The 19,211-nt window shown below is 36.3% G+C and overlaps 1 protein-coding gene across 2 annotated transcripts in view; it reads left to right on the forward strand.

The window, feature by feature from the left end:
• The window catches only part of Slc30a9 (solute carrier family 30 member 9), a 56,630-nt gene that overhangs the window by 19,065 nt on the left and 18,354 nt on the right, over positions 1–19,211 (forward strand). For both annotated transcript variants that reach the window (XM_042678014.1, XM_042678016.1), the window contains exons 5-10: positions 844–936; positions 1,322–1,404; positions 8,214–8,272; positions 11,624–11,691; positions 14,549–14,651; positions 18,013–18,068. In XM_042678014.1, the coding sequence (XP_042533948.1) occupies positions 844–936; positions 1,322–1,404; positions 8,214–8,272; positions 11,624–11,691; positions 14,549–14,651; positions 18,013–18,068 (462 nt within the window). The remainder of the gene's footprint in view (positions 1–843; positions 937–1,321; positions 1,405–8,213; positions 8,273–11,623; positions 11,692–14,548; positions 14,652–18,012; positions 18,069–19,211) is intronic.

Genomic DNA, 19,211 nt, shown 5'->3' on the forward strand with positions numbered 1-19,211 from the left:
CAGTCGTGGGGCCTGAACTCGGCCTGGGTGCTGTCCCTCAGCTCTTCAGCTCAAGGCTAGCACTCTACCACTTGAGCCACAGTGCCACTTCCGGCTTTTTTTTTCCTGCTTATGTGGTGCTGAGGAATCGAACCCAGGGCCTCAAGCATGCAAGACGCGCTCTACCACTGAGCCACCTTCCCAGCCCCTCTCAGGTTCTTGGAGAGATGAAAGTTACATTCTTTAAAACCTCTGTATATAGGAAATTATATTTATGTTCAAACTCCTAACTGTAGTTTCTGTTTAGTTTTACCTACTTTTTGTATTTTAATTTTCCAATATAGATTATTTGTTGAAAGTGTACTTGTCCCAGATCTAAACATTTCTCCCTCCTTTATGGATTAAAAAAACTGCATTACCTATTCTTTTTCCCCCCTCCCTAGTGAGAGGGGGGAAAACACATTACCATGTTGTAATATAAAGACATAAATATTTCTGAAATGAAGTTTACAACTTTCATAACTAAGCAACTGATTATGACAATATAAAACTTACATTCATATAAAACATACATTCTCTTTTATGTAGAGTGTTTTATGGCAGATAAACTATAAGCAAAATTGATGGAATTCAATTTTTAACTGCTATTATGGTATCAGAACTTATTTCCTTTTTTCCCAATTTTGTACTCAAAAGTGGCATCTTTAAGCTGGCTTTTAAGAGTTATTCAGATAAATTATTTTAGGATGAGGATCAATGTAGTTGTATATTCTACACTTAGTTATCTTTTTAATTTATAAATTGAATGATTTATGATATTATTAAACTATGATTTGAATAAATTCAACATATTTCTTTCTCTAGTGATCTAGATCAACTTCGGAAAATCAGACGACGAAGTCCCCATGAAGATACTGAGTCCTTTACTGTATATTTGAGATCAGATGTGGAAGCAAAGTAAGAACATAGTTTTGGGGTTGTTGTTATTGTTTTTAAGAATTAAAGTGTAAGCCAAATCTAGGATTCTTAAACCACTTTATTTTTATAGCTTCAGTATAAAATGACATTTTAAAAAAGAAGGAATTTAATATTTGTAAACCTATTTATCAGTAATAGTAGTTACTAGTTAACTAACTGTAAAGTCATAATTTATAAGAAAGTTTGCTGTTCAATTTATTCTTGCTATTTAGATTTAATATAGAAAAGTTCCTTAAGTGCCTTATACTTTTCTGTAAAGACCTATGCTTTGTTTTTAGATTCTCATATAGCTAATTTACATTAAAATATAATTATAAAAGTCATTCACAATGTTTATTGGTGGTGGTCATGTGTGTTTGCACAGATCTTTGGAAGTTTGGGGAAGCCCTGAAGCTCTTGCCAGAGAGAAAAAACTCCGTAAGGAGGCAGAAATTGAATATAGAGAACGTAAGTACATTCAGCTTAAAGCATAGTTAATTGAAAGGTAGCATGTAAGAACTATACCTGTAATAACTATGTGTTCTCCATTGTTCACATGATTTGGCTCTGTTGGTTCCAGACCATTTTTATTTTATGTTATTAACAGGTTCTACTATTTAGAAGTTGATAACTTCTAAATAATTTTTTCTTTTTCTTTTTGTGCTGGAGGATTAAACACAGCCTTACTTATGCAAGACAAATGTTGTATTACTGAGTTACATCTCTAGCCCTTGGTTTTTTAAGGCAGGGTCCCTTGTGTAATCCAGGCCAGCCTTGAACTCACCATCCTCCTGCCTCTGCCTTTCAGGTGCTATGATTCTAGCCCTGTATCGTCATGCTGGCCTCTTTGATAAATTTTGGAAAAGAATGATAAGAAGAGAAAAATTATAGTTTGTAGCTTCTGTAAAACATTTTATTATTAAAATTTATGTTCTCATTTATATAACTTTCTTTTTTTTTGGGGGGGAGTCCGGTTGTGGGGCCTGAACTCTGGGCCTGAGCGCTGTCCCTCAGCTCTTCAGCTCAAGGCTAGCGCTCTACCACTTGAGCCTTTTTTCTTTTTGCTTATGTGGTGCTCAGGAATTGAACCCAGAGCCTCAGGCATGCAAGGCAAGCACTCTACCGCTGAGCCACCTTCCCAGCCCCCTATGTTCTCATTTAAAGATTATATTTTGTTATAAAAGTGATAGGCCAGACCGTAATTACTTTCTTATATGAAAGGTCTATTCATACAGCTACTACCTTAATTCTTTCAGCAGGTATTGAGTAGGAATAAGAAGCTAGCTATCTTGGTGTTTAGAGATATAGATGAAAATAAGACTCAGAAAGCTTAATCTAATGGTTTAAAGTTTGATTTTTGGGTAATGAAATATATGTTTTAGATATTATTTTAATTACATAAGCATGTATTTACTTATGACAAACGTTTCATGTATACTTCTGATTAAAAAGAATATGAAGTGTAGGGAGCCAGAGGCTCATACTCCTCAGTATGAGCTACTCATGCCTACTCAGGAGGCTGAGATCTTTTGAGATCTCAGTTTGAAGCCAGTTCATGCAGAAAATTCCTCCATAAATAATCAGCAAAAATCTGAGTTGGAAGCATGACTCAAGTGTTTGAATACCAGCTACACTAGCATGAGACCCTAAGTTCAACTTGTAAACTGGTTCTTCTTCTTCTACTACTACTACTACTATTACTACTACTACTACTACTACAAAGCCAGGTATGGTGCTCATTCCTATCATACTAACTGCTCTGGAGATGGCAATTGGGACCATTGTGGTGGTTTGAGGCCATCCCAGACAACAAATTCACAAGATCCCATCTCAAACCATAAAAGCCGATTGTGGTGGGGCACACCTGACATCCTAGTTATACACAAGAAGCATAGAATAGTCCAGGCTGGCCCAGGTATAAATACAAAACCCTATTCAAAAAGTAACTGAAGAAGTTGGATGCCAGTGGCTCAAGCCTGTAATCTTAGCTACTCAGGAGGCTGAAATCTGAGGATCACAATTTGAAGCCAGCCAGGGCAAGAAATTGTGAGATTCTTTTTTTTTTTTTTTTTTTTTTGGGTCCGGTCGTTGGGCCTGAACTCTGGGCCTGGGCGCTGTCCCTCAGCTCTTCAGCTCAAGGCTAGCACTCTACCACTTGAGCCACAGCTCCTCTTCTGGCTTTTTTCTTTTTGCTTATGTGGTCCTGAAGAATTGAACCCAGGGCCTCATGCATGCAAGGCAAGCACTCTACCACTGAGCCATCTTCCCAGCCCCTGTGAGATTCTTATCTACAATTAACCACCAAAAAATTAGAAGTGGTACTGTGGCTCAAAGTGGTAGAATGCTAACCTTAAGTGAAAAAACTCAGGGACAGCGCCCAGGCCCTGAGTTCAAGTACCACGACCAACAAAGTAAGTAAATAAATGAAAAATAATGAAAGCAAAAATAAGATGGAGTTTGGGTCAGCTGGTGGAGCATTTGCCTAGCAAGTGTGTCACTGATACTAACTAAAAAGTAAATGACTGGATGTATGTATGTACATAAACACACACACACACACACACACACACACACACAAATATTATAACATGCTGATATCTCTAGCAAAAGGATCATGAGTTTAAGGACAGCCTGAGCTAGAAAGTGAGACACTCTACCTTTTTTTTTTAAAAATCAGAAATACGAAGAATTGTAAGCCACCTTTAATTTCCTGTAATACAGTTTCATTTTTTTCCTTACTAGAAGGAACTTGGTTAATGATTTGGTATATATTTCAGAATATTTTCAGTGTACTTTAAAACTTACATGCAGATTTTTTATAAATGGGGTGACACTGTGCATATCCATGTGCATCTTGCTCTTCATAAATACCAGTGTAATCATAACTGCTTTCATATCTATATATAGAAGTCTGTGTCTGTCGCGTTTCAAAGCTGAATTCTAGTGTTTCGATGTAGCAAAAGTTATATTCTCTAGTTTTTCTTTGTTACAAAGAATTCTTTATAGCATGAAATTATTGTGACTGTATCTCAAATGGTCAAATGGGATGGAAATTTTACAATTTGATAGGCCCTGAAGAATTATTCTCCAAAAGAAATAGGTAATAATATGTATCTTCATACATATTTCTTCATACTCTTGCAAATGCTATGTGATGGGCAACAGATGGAAACATTACTCATTACTACTGAGGTTATCTTCTAACATGTTACTGTTCTTTTCTAGTTTTTTTTTGTAATAGTTTTTATATTTTTCATTCATTTCTTAAGATTGTTTGACTTTTAAAATGTTTTGAGAGTCAGTACTTAGTCTTGCTGTGCAAACATGTTTGCTACTTGAGTCACAATTCCATTCTTAGATTTTGTTGTTGTTTTGTGATGGTCCTGGGCTTAAACTCAAGGCCTGAGAGCTGTCCCTGAGCTTTTGTATGCCTAAAGCTGGCAGTTTACCACTTGAGCCACAGCTCTACTGTTGGCTTTTTTTGTTTTGGTAGTTAAATGGAGATAAAAGCCTCACCGACTTTCCTGGCTAGCCTGGCTTCAAACTGCAATCCTCAGGTCTTAGCATCTTGAGTAGCTAGAATTATAGGCATAAGCCACTGACACCTAGCTAGATTGTTTTAAAATTTTTGTTTGAAGCTCTTTGGTGGCTCACATCTATAATCTTTGCTACTTAGGAGGAAGAGATTGGGAGGATCACAATTAAAGCCTAGCCAGGTAGTGCAGGCTAGCCAAATCATTCAAAAAGTACCAAGAGTAGAGGGCTGGGGTGAAGCACCAGTGGTAAAGCACATGCCTACCTAGTGCAAGATCCTGAGTTCAAAACCCAATACCTCTAAAAGATAAGAAGTAAATGACTTAATTTTAGTGAATTTTGGTGGATTTTAACACTTAAATTTTGTATGCCTGAAATGTTCTAACATTATCTTCAATTTTTTAAAATTTTGTTTTCTCCCTCTTCATAGTGGGGCAATTTCAATAATTCCCAAAAGTACAGCAGAAAAAATAGAACCTTTGCCGGGCACCAGTGGCTCACACCTGTAATCGTAGCTCCTCAGGAGGCCTAGATCTGAGGATCACAGTTCAAAGCCAGTCTGGGCAGGAAAGTCCGTGAAACTCTTACCTCCAATAACCCACCAGAAAACCAGAAGTGGCTCTGTAGCTCAAGTGGTAGAGTGCTACCCTTGAGCTGAAGAGCTGAGGGACAGTGCTCAGGCCCAGAGTTCAAGCTGACCAAAAAAAAAAAAAAAGAGAGAATAGAACACTTCATGTAGTTATCACCTAGCTTTATAGTAATCAACACATAAACCACCTTGTTTCTCTCTCATACTAGATAATTATACTGGATTATATCATTTCCTCTGCAAATGTTTCAATATGTATCTCCAGGATGTTTGTCTTTATCAGTTCACATGGCAGTGATGGCTAAACTGATTTAGAAAAGCTGCCCACTCCTTGCAGTGACTTGTCAGTCTTAATAATCTTCTCAGTTGACCCTTTGTTAAAGGTCTAAGATACTCTGATACAGCTTTAAGTTTGGCAGTGATAGTGAATAACCCTCTGCTGCTGCTACTTTTCAAGAAAATTGAAAACATTTTGTCTCTTTCTAGGTAGTAGTGAAGAGGAATAGGAATATATTTAAAATTCTTCCGGTCTGGAATTTATAATATTCACTTTTAACTATATATTCAAGCAGTGTAAAATAAGTCCTTTAGGTTTGGCATTTTGAAAAATATGAGGGGATCAGCAAATCCTAGTGGGTAAGGGTTTGGGCCTCTTAGAAGATGTAAATACCATTGACTATCTTTATCCACAGAGATGCTAAAGAAAACTATATATTATATGTATGAAGATATAGTATATATGTATGAAAATAACAGAACTTGTTAAAAACTATAAAAGAGGGGGGAGAGGAGGAATAGGAGAATAGGATGAATTTGATCAAAGTGCACTGTATGTATTTTTAGATACATCACAACAAACCTCTTTGCAAAATTACTATATCCAAATAATAAAATGAAAAATATTTAAAATTTTGCATATAATTTCTTTATATTAATGTTTTTTTGTAATGTGTCAGTGTAAAATTATAAGGCATAACAGTACTTAAATTACAAGTAATATCAATAACCTATGGTCTTCTTACATCATTAAAAGTTAAACAAGAAATTGTCATCAATTACATTTCAGAGCCCAAGCTATATTTCAAGATATACTTTACAGATCTTCTTGTTAATGTAGAGGAAATATCCATACTTTAGCATCAGTTGAGTTTTGCATGGAGAAATTTTCACCAAACCTTTAATTAGAAATGATTGATATGCTGTATGTTAAAGAGAAAATAGCAAAGAATTTAGTGAAATTCTATAAATGTTTTCTGTTTAATGAATATAATAATTTAAATTATGTGCTTTTAAAAAGAATGGCACATATATGAATGGCACATATATGACAACTCAGGGTTTTTTTTGGTGCAGAATCACAATCAAAAGATTTCACAAGCATTTTTTTTTGGTAGTTTGGCAGCTGGTGAAATTACAATAATAATAAGTAAACTTTATGCTCATAAGTTAATATCAGTAGTACCTATCTAGTCAAATATTATACTTGAATTATATATTTGAACTATTTAAGAAATAAATATTAAATAAATAAAAATAAAATATTAAAATATGAACTATATTTGAATGTAAAGCAATCAAATATATATGTTAAATATATTTCTTTATAGTGAATATATGAAATATCTGAGTGAAATAAAGTATATAAAATCAGATTTTATGTATAAAATAAATGTGTATATATTTGAAGTATTTAATGTGAAATATGTAAAAATCTCAATTATCACTAACACATACATCTACAACCAATTTTGGTTGTGAAGAATACTGACTTACCTGTAGATTTTTGGTTTTTGATGATTTTTGTTGTTGTTGTTGTTTTGGCTTTTTGGATTCAATGAAGACTTTGAGTATGCTAAGCATGTACTCTACCAATGAGCTATATCACCAGTCTCAGAACACTAATTTTGAATCTCACTTAAGCAAAATGTTATCTCACCCTCCATCTCATTAGTAGACCTTATATTACAAACAGTGTGCTCACATGCTTTTATTTTAAGTTTTGCCAAAAATAATTGTAGAAATTATTATCTTTGTTGTGTGTCGTGTAACACTGAATATTACGTTGTATGTACATGCCACATTCTCTTTATGCATCCATGAAAATTTGGATTGCTTTTCCTCTTGACACTTGTAAGTTGGGTGCTCTCGTGAACATGGGTGTGCAAATAGTTCTTTGAAGCCCTGATTAATACTTTTTTTAGATATACATAAGGGGTAGCATTGCTGTTTTATGCAGTAATTCTGTTTTAAAATTTTTGAGTCACTTTCATATTTTGAGAGCACTATTTTTCATTCCCATAAACAATATTGTTCCAGAGCCTCCATGTCTTTGTCAGTACTTATTTTCTCTGTGTGTGTGTGTGTGTGTGTGTGTGTGTGTGTGTGTGTGTGTGTGTGTGTGTGTGTGTGTGTGTGTGTGTGTGTGTGTGTGTGTGTGTGTGTGTCTGCCTGTCTGTCTCTGTGTGTGTGTTTTAAACAGTAGCTAACTTGATGGGTGTAAGGTGGTATCTCACTGTTGTTTTCATTTGTATTTTTAGATGCTAAGTATCTTTCCATATGATTATAGGCTGTTTATTTATCATGTTTTTTTTTGTTTGTTTTTTTGGTGGCACTGGGGCTTGAATTCAGGGCCTTTTCTTTGCCAAGCTAGTGTTCTACCATGTGAGCTTTGTATATCGTCTTTGAGAAATGTTTATCTAAGTTTTTCACCCAATTTTTAGTAATGTTACAAATCCAGATTTCTTACAGTACTTTAGTATTTTTCCTGGCTATTTTTTAACACAATCTCAAAGAGAATGGTTTTGGGCCAGGCATTGTTGCTTGTGCCTGTCATCCCAGCTACTTGGGTGACAGATTGGGAGGATCATGGTGCCAAGGTATGAGGCCATCCCAGGAAAACAGGTAAGGCCCATCTCAACAAATAAACGAGTCAAAGTGGTTCACATCTGTAACCTCCACAAGTGAGGGAGGTATAGGTAGGAAGATTATGGGCTGAGGCTAGCTTAGGAAAAAAAAAAAAAAAGTGATACCCTATCTTATCTATCTTATCGAATACTTTCTAGACCTTGAGTTCAAACCCACGGAGTGCAAAGAATAATTGTATTAATCTAAATGGAAATGAATGTGACTTAAATTTATTTTCTAATTTCTATAGGGCTGTTTAGAAACCAAAAAATATTAAAAGAATATAGAGATTTCTTGGGAAACACTAAGGTAAGGATATCTTTCTAATAATGCTTATGTGTGTTGACCAACAAAATCCTAACATCAATCCATTATGAAATCCTAGCATGTTAATTCAAGATTTTGAGTTGTAATTAGTAGAATTACTGTGTATTCATTCTTGGCTGATTTTCTTGAAATTAAAAAGTCAACTTTGAACATTTTTTTCTATTTTTTTTCTTTTTTTCTGTTTTTTTTTGGTCAGTCATGGGGCTTGAACTCTGGGCCTGAATGTTGTCCCTTAGCTCTTCAGCTCAAAACAAGCACTCTACCACCTGTGGCACAGTGCCACTTCCAGTTTTCTGGTTTATTGGAGATAAGAGTCTCACTGACTTTTGTGCCAGGCTGGCTTTTAACTGTGATCCTCAGATCTCAGCCTCCTGAGTAGCTAGGATCACAGGCATGAGCCCCATTTTTTCTATTTCTTCTGTTCTCTATTCTCATATTCTTCAGCCTGTAGATAGAGAGGAGACTATTAGCAAGTATTTTTATCTCTCATGTGCATGTTGATTGTCTTTGTCTTCACTTCTACTCTTAACTCTGGTCAAACATTCTGACTATCGGCTCCTATTTTCACTGCAGAAGTATAGCTCTTGAAGGAGAAAATTCCACAGCCAGTTTGATACTTCTTCATTATGTGACTATACAAAAATCAGCAGGTTCTTAATATTATTTGACCGTACCACTAAACTCTTTTACTGAGTTAAGCTATTGCCTACCTTTCCTTTTTCCCAAATGTCTACCATCTCACTATCTACCCTTCTACTTTTATTAGCTTCACACTGTATTGAGAAAAAAAAAAATAGATAAACAGATAAACAGATGTGCCTGACTTAAAATGACCCAATTTGCAATTATTGACCTTATGATAGTATGGAAGCATATCCATCTAGCCATTTTGTTTTTAACTTCAGTTTTCTGTAAATTATTATTTGACACATTTAACACTTTCTTTTTTAATAAATATTTTTATTGTAAAGATACTGTACAGAGGGGTTATAGTTACATGAGTAAGGTAATGAGTACATTTCCTATGGAGCATTGTTACCTACTCCTTTGTTTTTCCCCTACCATCCCTTCCCTTCCCACCTCCCCAACTCCTCTCACATTTAACACTTTCTTATGTAATTGGCTTTATGTTGGATGATTTTGTCTAACTGTAGGCTGACCCAAGTATTCTGAATACATTTAAGGTAGGCTAGGCCAAGCTGTGATATTTGCCAGTAGGTTAAATGTTAAATGCATTTTCAACTTACAGTATTTTAAAGTTGGGATGCCTTTATCAGGACTATCACCATCAAATAACTCAAAGAATACCTGATAAATGTTCCTCCTGTTTTCATCACCAGCTTTGTTGACTTTTATCCACATGTGTCAAAATAGTGTACTTTTTCTTCTCTTGGAAGAAATTAATATTGAAAAAAGTGTAACAAATTTGTTATCCTCCCTCTTCTCCCCTGAACCCAGTCCAGGTGGGCTTTCATCCCACCATGTCACAGAACTGACTGTTACCAAATCTGAGAAACCTAAGGCTTTCTCAAGACTGGTCACTCTTTGCTTTTGAATATGTCAGGTTTTCTATAGAACCTTTTGGTGTGGTTGAATTTACGTAATTTAAATTTCTTTGGCTATTTTTCTTTCTAGTCCCCCCCCCCCCCTTTTGTTTATATGGTACTTGTTTAAACCTGTATTTCATTTCCCAGTATTGTTACCCTGTTCCATTAGAACTGCTAATCCTCCCACTGAAGGTAGTGGTTGTTCTTTCTCCAGCATTCAGAAATAGTCCTGTTTGCTGGAACTAAGTGTCATCTTTTAAAATTTCTAGCCGAACAATAGCTCCCTCTGATAACCTAATTTATATTATTTCTTTAATACTCACTCCTTTAATGTGTCTATTGTCTTATGCCTCCTCTCAGGACCCTAATTCTATGACTTTCTTAGTAGAAAACCTTTACTAATCTCTATCATTGCTTAATACACTTATCTGCTTAATAGCTGGATCTATAATTGTTCTATACTTGCCTCAAAATTAAAGAACTTTTTAAATTGTTAAAAATTTTCAGATATATACAAAAGTAGATAGTGGATATTTGGTTTCTGTAATTGTCAGCATTTTGCCACTGTGATCTGTGAAGAGCTCAGTTCTCTAACTGCATTTATTATGGAATCTTGGTTAGTTTCTACAAATTGCTTCTCAAGACTGTTAGGCCTGGCACCCTGTGTTCTCTTGTTTTTCTGGCACCTCAGCGTTACACTGAAAGTGCTTACTACAGGTAGTAGAGCCTCATTTTTCCAGGCTTTCTCTTCATACATTTTTGTGGGGCTTGCCATGATTTCTGATCCAGTTAATGCCAACATGTCTTATTTTCTATAGTCTTTATCAGAGTGATTATGAAAGAATGGATAAAAGTTAATTTACAGTAGACTGTGATAGTATTTCAAGGAGGTGAAAAGTATAAGAAATAAACTAGGGAGGTATACATCCAGAAATACCAAAAGAAAATCTTTCAAGAAAGTACTTTTCTTTAATGTTTCTCCACTTGTTTTCTCTTTTTTTTTCTAGAATCAACTATTTTCATGTGAGGTATTTGTCTTGAGAGAACAGTCAGGGGTTAAATTAGCTGTTCCTTTTTTAACTGTTAAGATATAGTTCAAGATGTAGCTCACTAATGAAAGTGAACTATACAACTTGTGGGAGGAGATGGGATGGGGGAGGGACTGAGAGAGAGAAAAAAAGATATAGCTCAAGGTACAGAAAATTGTAAAGCATAGATTTGAGTTCAGTGTTTTTTCTGTTCACTACTAGTTTCTGTGTTACTAACTCAGATCCTTTTGGGAAGCAAGCAGCACATGAATTACAAGGAAACAAACAAGGTTTTGAAGAGTATCAGGATGCATTTTTTAATTTCTATCTGCTTGCTTTTGAGAAAGGAAATGCTGGAGAAAAGGAAATAAGTAAGCCGTTTGCTCAGAAGTTGGTTTTTTTGTTGATTTGTGTTTTTTGGTTTGGTTTTGGTTTTGTCAGTTGTGGGGTTTGAACTCAGGGCCTTGACTCTATCCTTGAGCCCCTTTTTGCATAAGGCTAGCATTCTATCACTTAAGCCAGAGTGCCACTTCCAGTTTTTGAGTGGTTAATTGGGATAAATAAGAGTCTTATGAGGGACTTTCCGGCCTGGGCTGGTTTCAAACTGTGATCCTCAGATGTCATCCTCCTTAGTAGCTAGGATTATAGGCATGAGCCACTGGTGCCCAAGTGTGTTCAGAGGTTTTGAGAGGAGATAAGTTCTTATGTGTCAGTGGTTCTCTGAAAGATTTTATAAGTTTCCTTTGTTTATTTTATAGCCACGTTCCAGAACAACATCAGTGTTTCTTAAGGGACCAGGAAAAGTAGTGATGGTTGCCATTTGTATGTAAGTACTGAAAAATAAGCTTTTGAAGACAGAAATATACTCTTACTAATGTGTATACCCTTGAGTATATAAATTTATGATGGGTTGCTAGCTGCAGTGAGAGATCTACATTGTTTTAAGAGGAAGCTGAGGAGGGAGGGAAGGGATAGCGGGACAACAACAAGGAAGGGAAGGGGTAACAATGATGGGCAAGTAATGCACTCATTGTCTCACTCATGGAACTGTCACCCCTCTGTTGAAGAACTCAACAATAAAAAAATTGTAAAAATAAAAAATAAGAGGAAGCTGAATAATTATACATTGTCAATTAAGCACTAGGACAGTATAACTCCATACAGACACACATGCTTATTTTTGAGAGGCAAGCGTAAAATGTGATTTTCTTTTTTGTGGGTCCGGTTGTGGGGCCTGAACTCTGGGCTTGGGCGCTGTCCCTCAGCTCTTCAGCTCAAGGCTAGCACTCTACCACTGGAGCCATAGCGCCACTTCTGGCTTTTTTCTTTTTGCTTATGTGGTGCTGAGGAATCGAACCCAGGGCCTCAAGCATGAGAGGCAAGTGTTCTACCACTGAGCCATCTTCCCAGCCCACATGCTTATTGTTGATAGGCTGCCTGAAAATCCCCTCATGTTTTTATTGGAATTTGTAAAAATCTTTTTGAGATGCTAGATTTGGTCCAGGCTATTTTTAGAGTAGCTAAACCAACCTAACATAGCTTTAAAAGAATATACTTGTGCTTGTTTTTGTGACTTACTTTCTCCATCTTCTTGATTCTTACTTTGCCTTTTATCTATTTTGCTGATTAGTCATTTTAGGATGTATAAAATCATCAATTCTATTCACTACTTGCTCTTTTATTTGAATTCTGTACCTGTATGATTTTCTAAAGCATTTTCTGTGGAGCTACAAATAGTCCAGACCTTTGGCCTGGTGGATATTAAATTTGGGCTTACAGAAATTACCATGCACAGCCACTGCTAGTCACCTTTTTTTTTTTTATCTTTTCTTTTTTGGTACTGGGGATCGAACCCAGGACATTGCACTTGCTAGGCAAGCGCTTTGCCACTGAGCTACCTCCCAGCCCATCACTCTTGAATAGTCAGACTGTATACCAATGTATACCCAGAGAGCATGTTGGTTTGGCAGAATGAAATGTCTGTGAGGTTTTTATGTCATCTGCAGAAGGTTCTAGAGCCTGTTCTTAACATTTATAATGAGAGACTGATTGTTGTGAACCTTAACAGGTCTTTTAGCTATTGTGATCATGGATTTTATTTTCCCTTAAGCCTAGGTCAAGCTGTATACAGGACATTCATGTTATTTAAGTGGTGCACTGTACTGCTCTTTACATGGACATTTTGTGCAAGTGCTTTCAAGTGCCTTGCGTCAGGGATTAGGAGCAATTATTTTTTCACGGGACTATGGAAAGCATGTAATTAGGTATTGCTTTAGTATATAACTATTGTAGCCTTATAATGGGTTTCCTTATTGGACTGGAGAAAATACCCTTTAAATTATGACAAACACTCCCTGGAAAATGGGTGTAAGGATTTTCCAAGCATGTAATCATGATGTTTTTCATCAAACATGATAAATGAATAATAAATGTTGATATCCTAAAAAAATGTATCATATACTGTGATAGAATTTGTAAGTATAAGCACATACAATTCTTGAAGTAGTAGGGAAATTAAACTAGACAAAGACATTTACAAAAAATGCAAGCAAAAACCATGTACTGGTGGCTCATGCCTATAATCCTATCTACTCAGGAGGCTGAGATCTAAGGATCACAGTTCAAAGCCAGCCTGGGCAGGAAAGTCCATGAGACCCTTATCTCCAATTAACCACTAGAAAACTGGAAGTGTTGCAGTGGATCAAGTGGTAGAGCACTTGCCTTGAGCTGAAGAGTTCAGGAACAGTGCAGGCCCAGAGTTCAAGCCCCACAACCAAAAAAAAAAAAAAAAAAAATGCAGACAGGCTTTTGGATGGACTAGATAGGAAAACACAGATTAGTTCAAGAAGTACTAAGGTCTAGTGTTGGTGGCTCACACCTGTAATCCCAGCTACTGAGTAGGCTGAGGTCCAAAGAAAGAGATTTAAAGCCAGTCATGCAAAAGTCTTACCTCCGATTAAGCAGCAAAAAGTCAGAAGTAGCAGTACAGTTGAAGTGGCAGAGCACCAGTCTTGAGCCAAAGAGCCAGGCAAGATCATGAAACCCTGAGTTCCAGCCCCAGTATGGGCCCAAAAAGAAAAGAAATACTTTGAGTCTATAGTTCTAAACAGTGCCCAGTCTGGTGTGGATAGTTAAATATTGCACCATTCACTGAGAGGAACATGGAAATAGGGAACAGAGAAAGTAAGGTCATTTTTTAGGTGTTATAGGGTACCCAGACACAGATGGCCAACAAAATTTGTTCTTTTCACCAGTAAAAAATAATTGATTATAGTTTTTCTCATTGGAAGAATGTATGTAATCTTTGTAAACTGGTAAGCATAGTACCTAGTATATAACATGTACTTAGTAAGTATTATTGTTAGTAAATATTGGTCTGAAGCTCAAGACAGAGATTCAAGTTACAGGTGATAATTTAAAGCTGTTGAATTAGTTAAGATAACCTAAGGAATAGTAATTGTAGTTGAAGAAGAAAAAACTCAACACTTAGCATTACCTCTTCATTTGAGTACTTATTGTTGCCATATTTGTATTTTTATATTTTTACTTGAACAATAGTAAAGTCCTTTTAAATTTACTTGTAACAGGATCTAATACAGAGACATATAAAGTTGATTGAGTAAGCTTTTGGTGAAAATTTTTAATCTGTATCTATACCATATTGTTCTCTCTCTCTCTCCTAGCAATGGTTTAAACTGTTTCTTTAAATTTCTTGCTTGGATTTATACGGGTTCAGCAAGTATGTTCTCAGAAGCTATACACTCATTATCTGATACTTGTAACCAGGTAAGGAGAAAAGGGGATCTTTAATATTATTTAAAGTAGTTTTTTTAAGCTATAGTGTAAAAAATGATCTATTCAAAGAGTGAATGATTGCCATAATTGGCTTATGGAAGAAAATAAGCTGCTTTATTTCGGAGCTGTTAGGCCCATGTGGCCTTGTGAGTACAGGTTATGCATCTGTGGTCCACAGCACCACCTTGAACCAACAGTAGGATCCAAGTACTCAGAAAAACATGTATCTTTCAACAAAGCAGCTTAAAAATTACATGTATGCTGTGTAAATTGTATTTTCATTACATGAAAAGTACTATAGAGATAATTTTAAATATTTGAATGTTTTTAGGTCATATGCAGTTACTGTACTATTTTATACAAAAGACTTGATCAGCCAAGTACTTTAAAGTTTTTTTTTGTTTTTTTTTTTTTGTTGGTCATGGGGCTTAAACTCTAGGCCTGGGTGCTGTCCCTCCGCGCTTCAGCTTAAGGTTAGCACTCTACCACTTGAGTCACAGAGCCACTTGGGCTTTTTTCTGTTTTTTTTTTTTTTTTTAATGGTGCTGAGGAATGGAACCCAGGACCTCGTGCATACAAGGCAAACACTGTACCACTGAGCTATCTTCCCAGCCCCAAACTTTAAAGTCTTTAGGTGGTTATAGAATTAACCCCCAGTGATACTAAGAGATAACAGTACATAGGAATGTGATCATTGTTGTGTGCATATGCAACACACACACACACAAACAAATTGTTGTTGTTGTTCCTGACTTTGAACTCAGGGCCCCAAGCTTACCCAGCTTTTTTGGTTGGCTGGCTCTACTACTCATGCCATGCCTCCAGCCCAGATCTTGTTGGTTATTTCGGAGATGGAATCTCTTAGACTTCTCTATGTCATGTCTGCTCTGAACCCGATCTTCCAGGTGTCAGCCTCCTGCAAATATCTACAATTGGAGGCCTGAGTCACCAGAACTGGGCTTATGGTCATAGTTTAAAACAAAATTTTATGCTTTAAAAACTTGAGTTACTTAATATTTGGTTACAAGCTTTTGTGAAAAAATTGTTAACATTAAGTTAAAATTTGCTTTGTAAGTATATCCTTAATAACATAATTAATAAGTTTAAGTTCTTTGGATAAAGATATAAAATAAATATTCTGTGATTTAAAATGTGTTTACATTAGATTAGTGACTTGACTTGCCTTCCTTGAATTTGCAAATGAAGAATTAAAAACAATTAAAGTATCTTCTAATCTCTTGTGGCCCAAATTATGAATTTGAAAAAAACCAAACCTTTGAAAGTAATGCTATTTTAGCTGGGCACTGGTAGATTATGTGTATGATTCTACTCAGAAGGCTGAGATCTGAGGATCATGGTTCAAAGCTAGCTCCAGCAAGTCCGTGAGACCCTTATCTCCAGTTAACCACCAGAAAACCAGAAGTGGCACTGTGGCTCAAAATTGATAAAACACTAGCCATGAGCAGAAGAGCTCAGGACAGCCCAGGCTCCGAGTTCAATCCCCATAATAAAATAATTAAATAAATAAACCCTACAAAAATACTTTTACTTGTGTTCAGTATAAGAGAATAATTTTTCAGTGTTTACATATAATTCTATTTACATTGGAACAAGTTTGGGAGACTATACAGTGAAAGAGTTATAAGAATACTTAAGAGCCACTCATGCCTGTAATCTTAGCTACTCAGGTGGCTGAGATCTGAGGCTTGTGGTTCAAAGCCAGTCAGGGCAGAAAAGTCTGTGAGACGCTTTATCTCCAGTTAACCACCAGAAAATTGGAAGTGGTGCTGTGGCTCAAGTGGTAGAGTGCTTGCCATGAACTGAAGAGCTGAGGGACAGGGGCCAGGCCCAGCGTTCAAGCCCCAGGACTGGCGGGAGGAAAAATATTAAAGGCCTGGGCTGTAGCCCTGTAACATGTTCCATGTTCACATGGATTGGATGCCTTGGGGTTAATTTGTTAAACTTCTCTAAAGTGATCAACCGAACACAACAGTGAACACACAAAATAGCTAAGATTAAAGGCTTGAGCCATCGTGCCTGGCCAGATTTCTAAATTCATATCAAGTTACAGTGGAAAGGGCTTACTAGGAACAAGCATACTAACATCAAGAGATTCCAGTGGATAACTCTTATAACAGGGATAAAATAAAGGGCTGGGAAGGTGGCTCCGTGGTAGAGTGCTTGCCTTGCATGCATGAGACTCTGGGTTCCATTCCTCAGCACCACATAAGCAGAAAAAGATGAAAGTGGCCCTGTGGCTCAAGTGGTATACCACTAGCCTTGAGCTGAAGAGCTGAGGGACAGTGCCCAGGACCATTGTTCAGGCCCCATGACTGACCAAAAAAAAAGGGATAAAATAAAATTTAGAAATTAAAGAAAGGAAGAAAAGAGTGAGAAGTGAGAAAGGAGGGAAGGAAGGAAAGGTCTATAGATCTGGCAATTAAGTTGGTAGGTTGAATTGTTAACAAATATTATTAACATATATTGTTAACACATAATATTACCATATGTTAACAATTTGCTTTATTTATTTTAGATATTTTTTCCAAGAAGGAAAGTTGTTGTTGTTGGTGGTGTTGTTTTTGGTGCAGGGGAGAAGGGGGAATGCGAGGGAACAAGCCTAGGTTTTTAGAAATAATAGGTAGCACGCAACCAACTGAGCTCTATTTCCCACCACCACCACCACCACCTCCAGCCAACAGAGAAAAGGTTTCTTTCCTTCCAAATTGTTCTGTATATGTTAACATAGGTACTTCTTGTACATGTTTTTGGAGTTTTACTATAAGTATGTGTATCTACAAACAGCACATGGTTTTTAGACCTTTTCTCTTTTTTGTTTACAAAAAACATCTTTTAAAACATCAGGTATTATAGGCCACTCTAATTAGATTTTTCTCCTGTGAGTTATAAACTTAGTTTTATTCCTCCAGACTTTTTCCTGTTCTTTATATTGTAAGTACATTACAAAACTGTAAAACATAAATTGTTATACTTACTGTACATACTGTCTTAACTTGCTTTTTCCTTGTGTTTCATTTACTAATAACATAAAAACTTTCTTTGTCATTAAAGTGTTATAAGAGTAATTGATGGTTCTTTACTGGTTTTGCATTTTTCAACCGATGGACTTTTAGGTTGCTTTATGGTTTTCGTCTTTGTGGGAAAAAACGTGGTTTTGAACTCTGCTGAGTTCATCTTTATACTCTTTAATACTGGAAACCAGAATTGCTAGGCCATTGAACATGGGTATGTTAAATGTTTATTATTGTCACCATGCACCCACCAAACTGCCTTAATCTTATATTATCCATCTTACTAATGTTTACTTATCTTTTTTCTTTCTTCTCTATAGGGTTTACTAGCATTGGGCATCAGTAAGTCTGTTCAAACACCAGATCCTACTCATCCGTAAGGATACAGTCTTTATTTTGTTTTTGTTTGTCTTGTCATTGAAATAAAAGCAGCCAAGTTTTAGAAATCTGCAATTTATATCTCTGCAGTTTGTGAAAAATCTGATACTTTTATTCCACTAAAGTATCTAAAGTGCAAAATTCACCTTTGTGTCAAAGTAAATTAAAGGTATCATTTGAAAAGGGAGCTTAAATTACTTTTATGTTAACATAGCATAGAGATCTTTTCTTCTCCATATGATAATTAGTAACAAAGTATATATTTTGATCTGAGTTCTCTTTTATTTTGATCCAAGGAAATATGTATTTCAGATTTATTCTGATGAGCTATCCACTCTAAACTTTTGATGATAGCTTTCATTTAATACATACTATTCTATTAATGCAAAGTTAGTAAACTATTAAATAGTAAATTACAAAATGAGTATACTTTTTGAATTGGGGCACCAGTGGCTCACACGTGCAATCCTAACTAAATGGGAGGCTGAGGAGGATCAGTTTGAGGCCAGCCTGGCCAGAAAATTCCATGAGACTTTATCTCAACAGAAGAAGCTAGACATCTCAATAGTAGAAGCTGGACAAAGTGTTGGATACCTATAATTGCATCTATGATGGGAAGCCTAAAATAAGTGGACCATGGTCCAAGCATGTTCCTGGGCAGGAAGTGCGATCTTATTTAAAAAACAACTAGTATTCCCAAACATTAGGGGCCAGAATATGACAAGGACACCTGCATATCCATGTTCATTGCCACACTATTCACAATAGCTGAGATTCGAAATAGCCCAGATGCCTCATAATAGATGAGTGGATCCAAAAAATGTGGCACCTATACACAATGGAATTTTACACAGCCATTAGGAAGATTAAATAATGTAATTTGTCAGGCACCAGAGGCTTATGCCTGTGATCCTAGCTACTCAGGAAGCTGAGATCTGTGGATTGGGGTTTGAAGCCAGCCCTGGCAGCAAAGTCCCTGTGAGACTTATTTCTCTGTCTGTCTCTCTCTCTCTCTCCCTGTCTCTGTCTCTGTCTCTCCCCTCGCCCTCTCCCTTTCTGGTTGGTTGGTTGTGGGGCTTGAACTTTGGGCCTGGGCACTGTCCCTCTGCTCTTCAGCACAAGATGAGTGTACTACCACTTG

Source organism: Dipodomys spectabilis, unplaced genomic scaffold, assembly GCF_019054845.1.
Source record: "Dipodomys spectabilis isolate Male_0828 unplaced genomic scaffold, ASM1905484v1 ptg000043l, whole genome shotgun sequence".
In the NCBI taxonomy this organism is placed as follows: Eukaryota; Metazoa; Chordata; class Mammalia; order Rodentia; family Heteromyidae; genus Dipodomys; species Dipodomys spectabilis.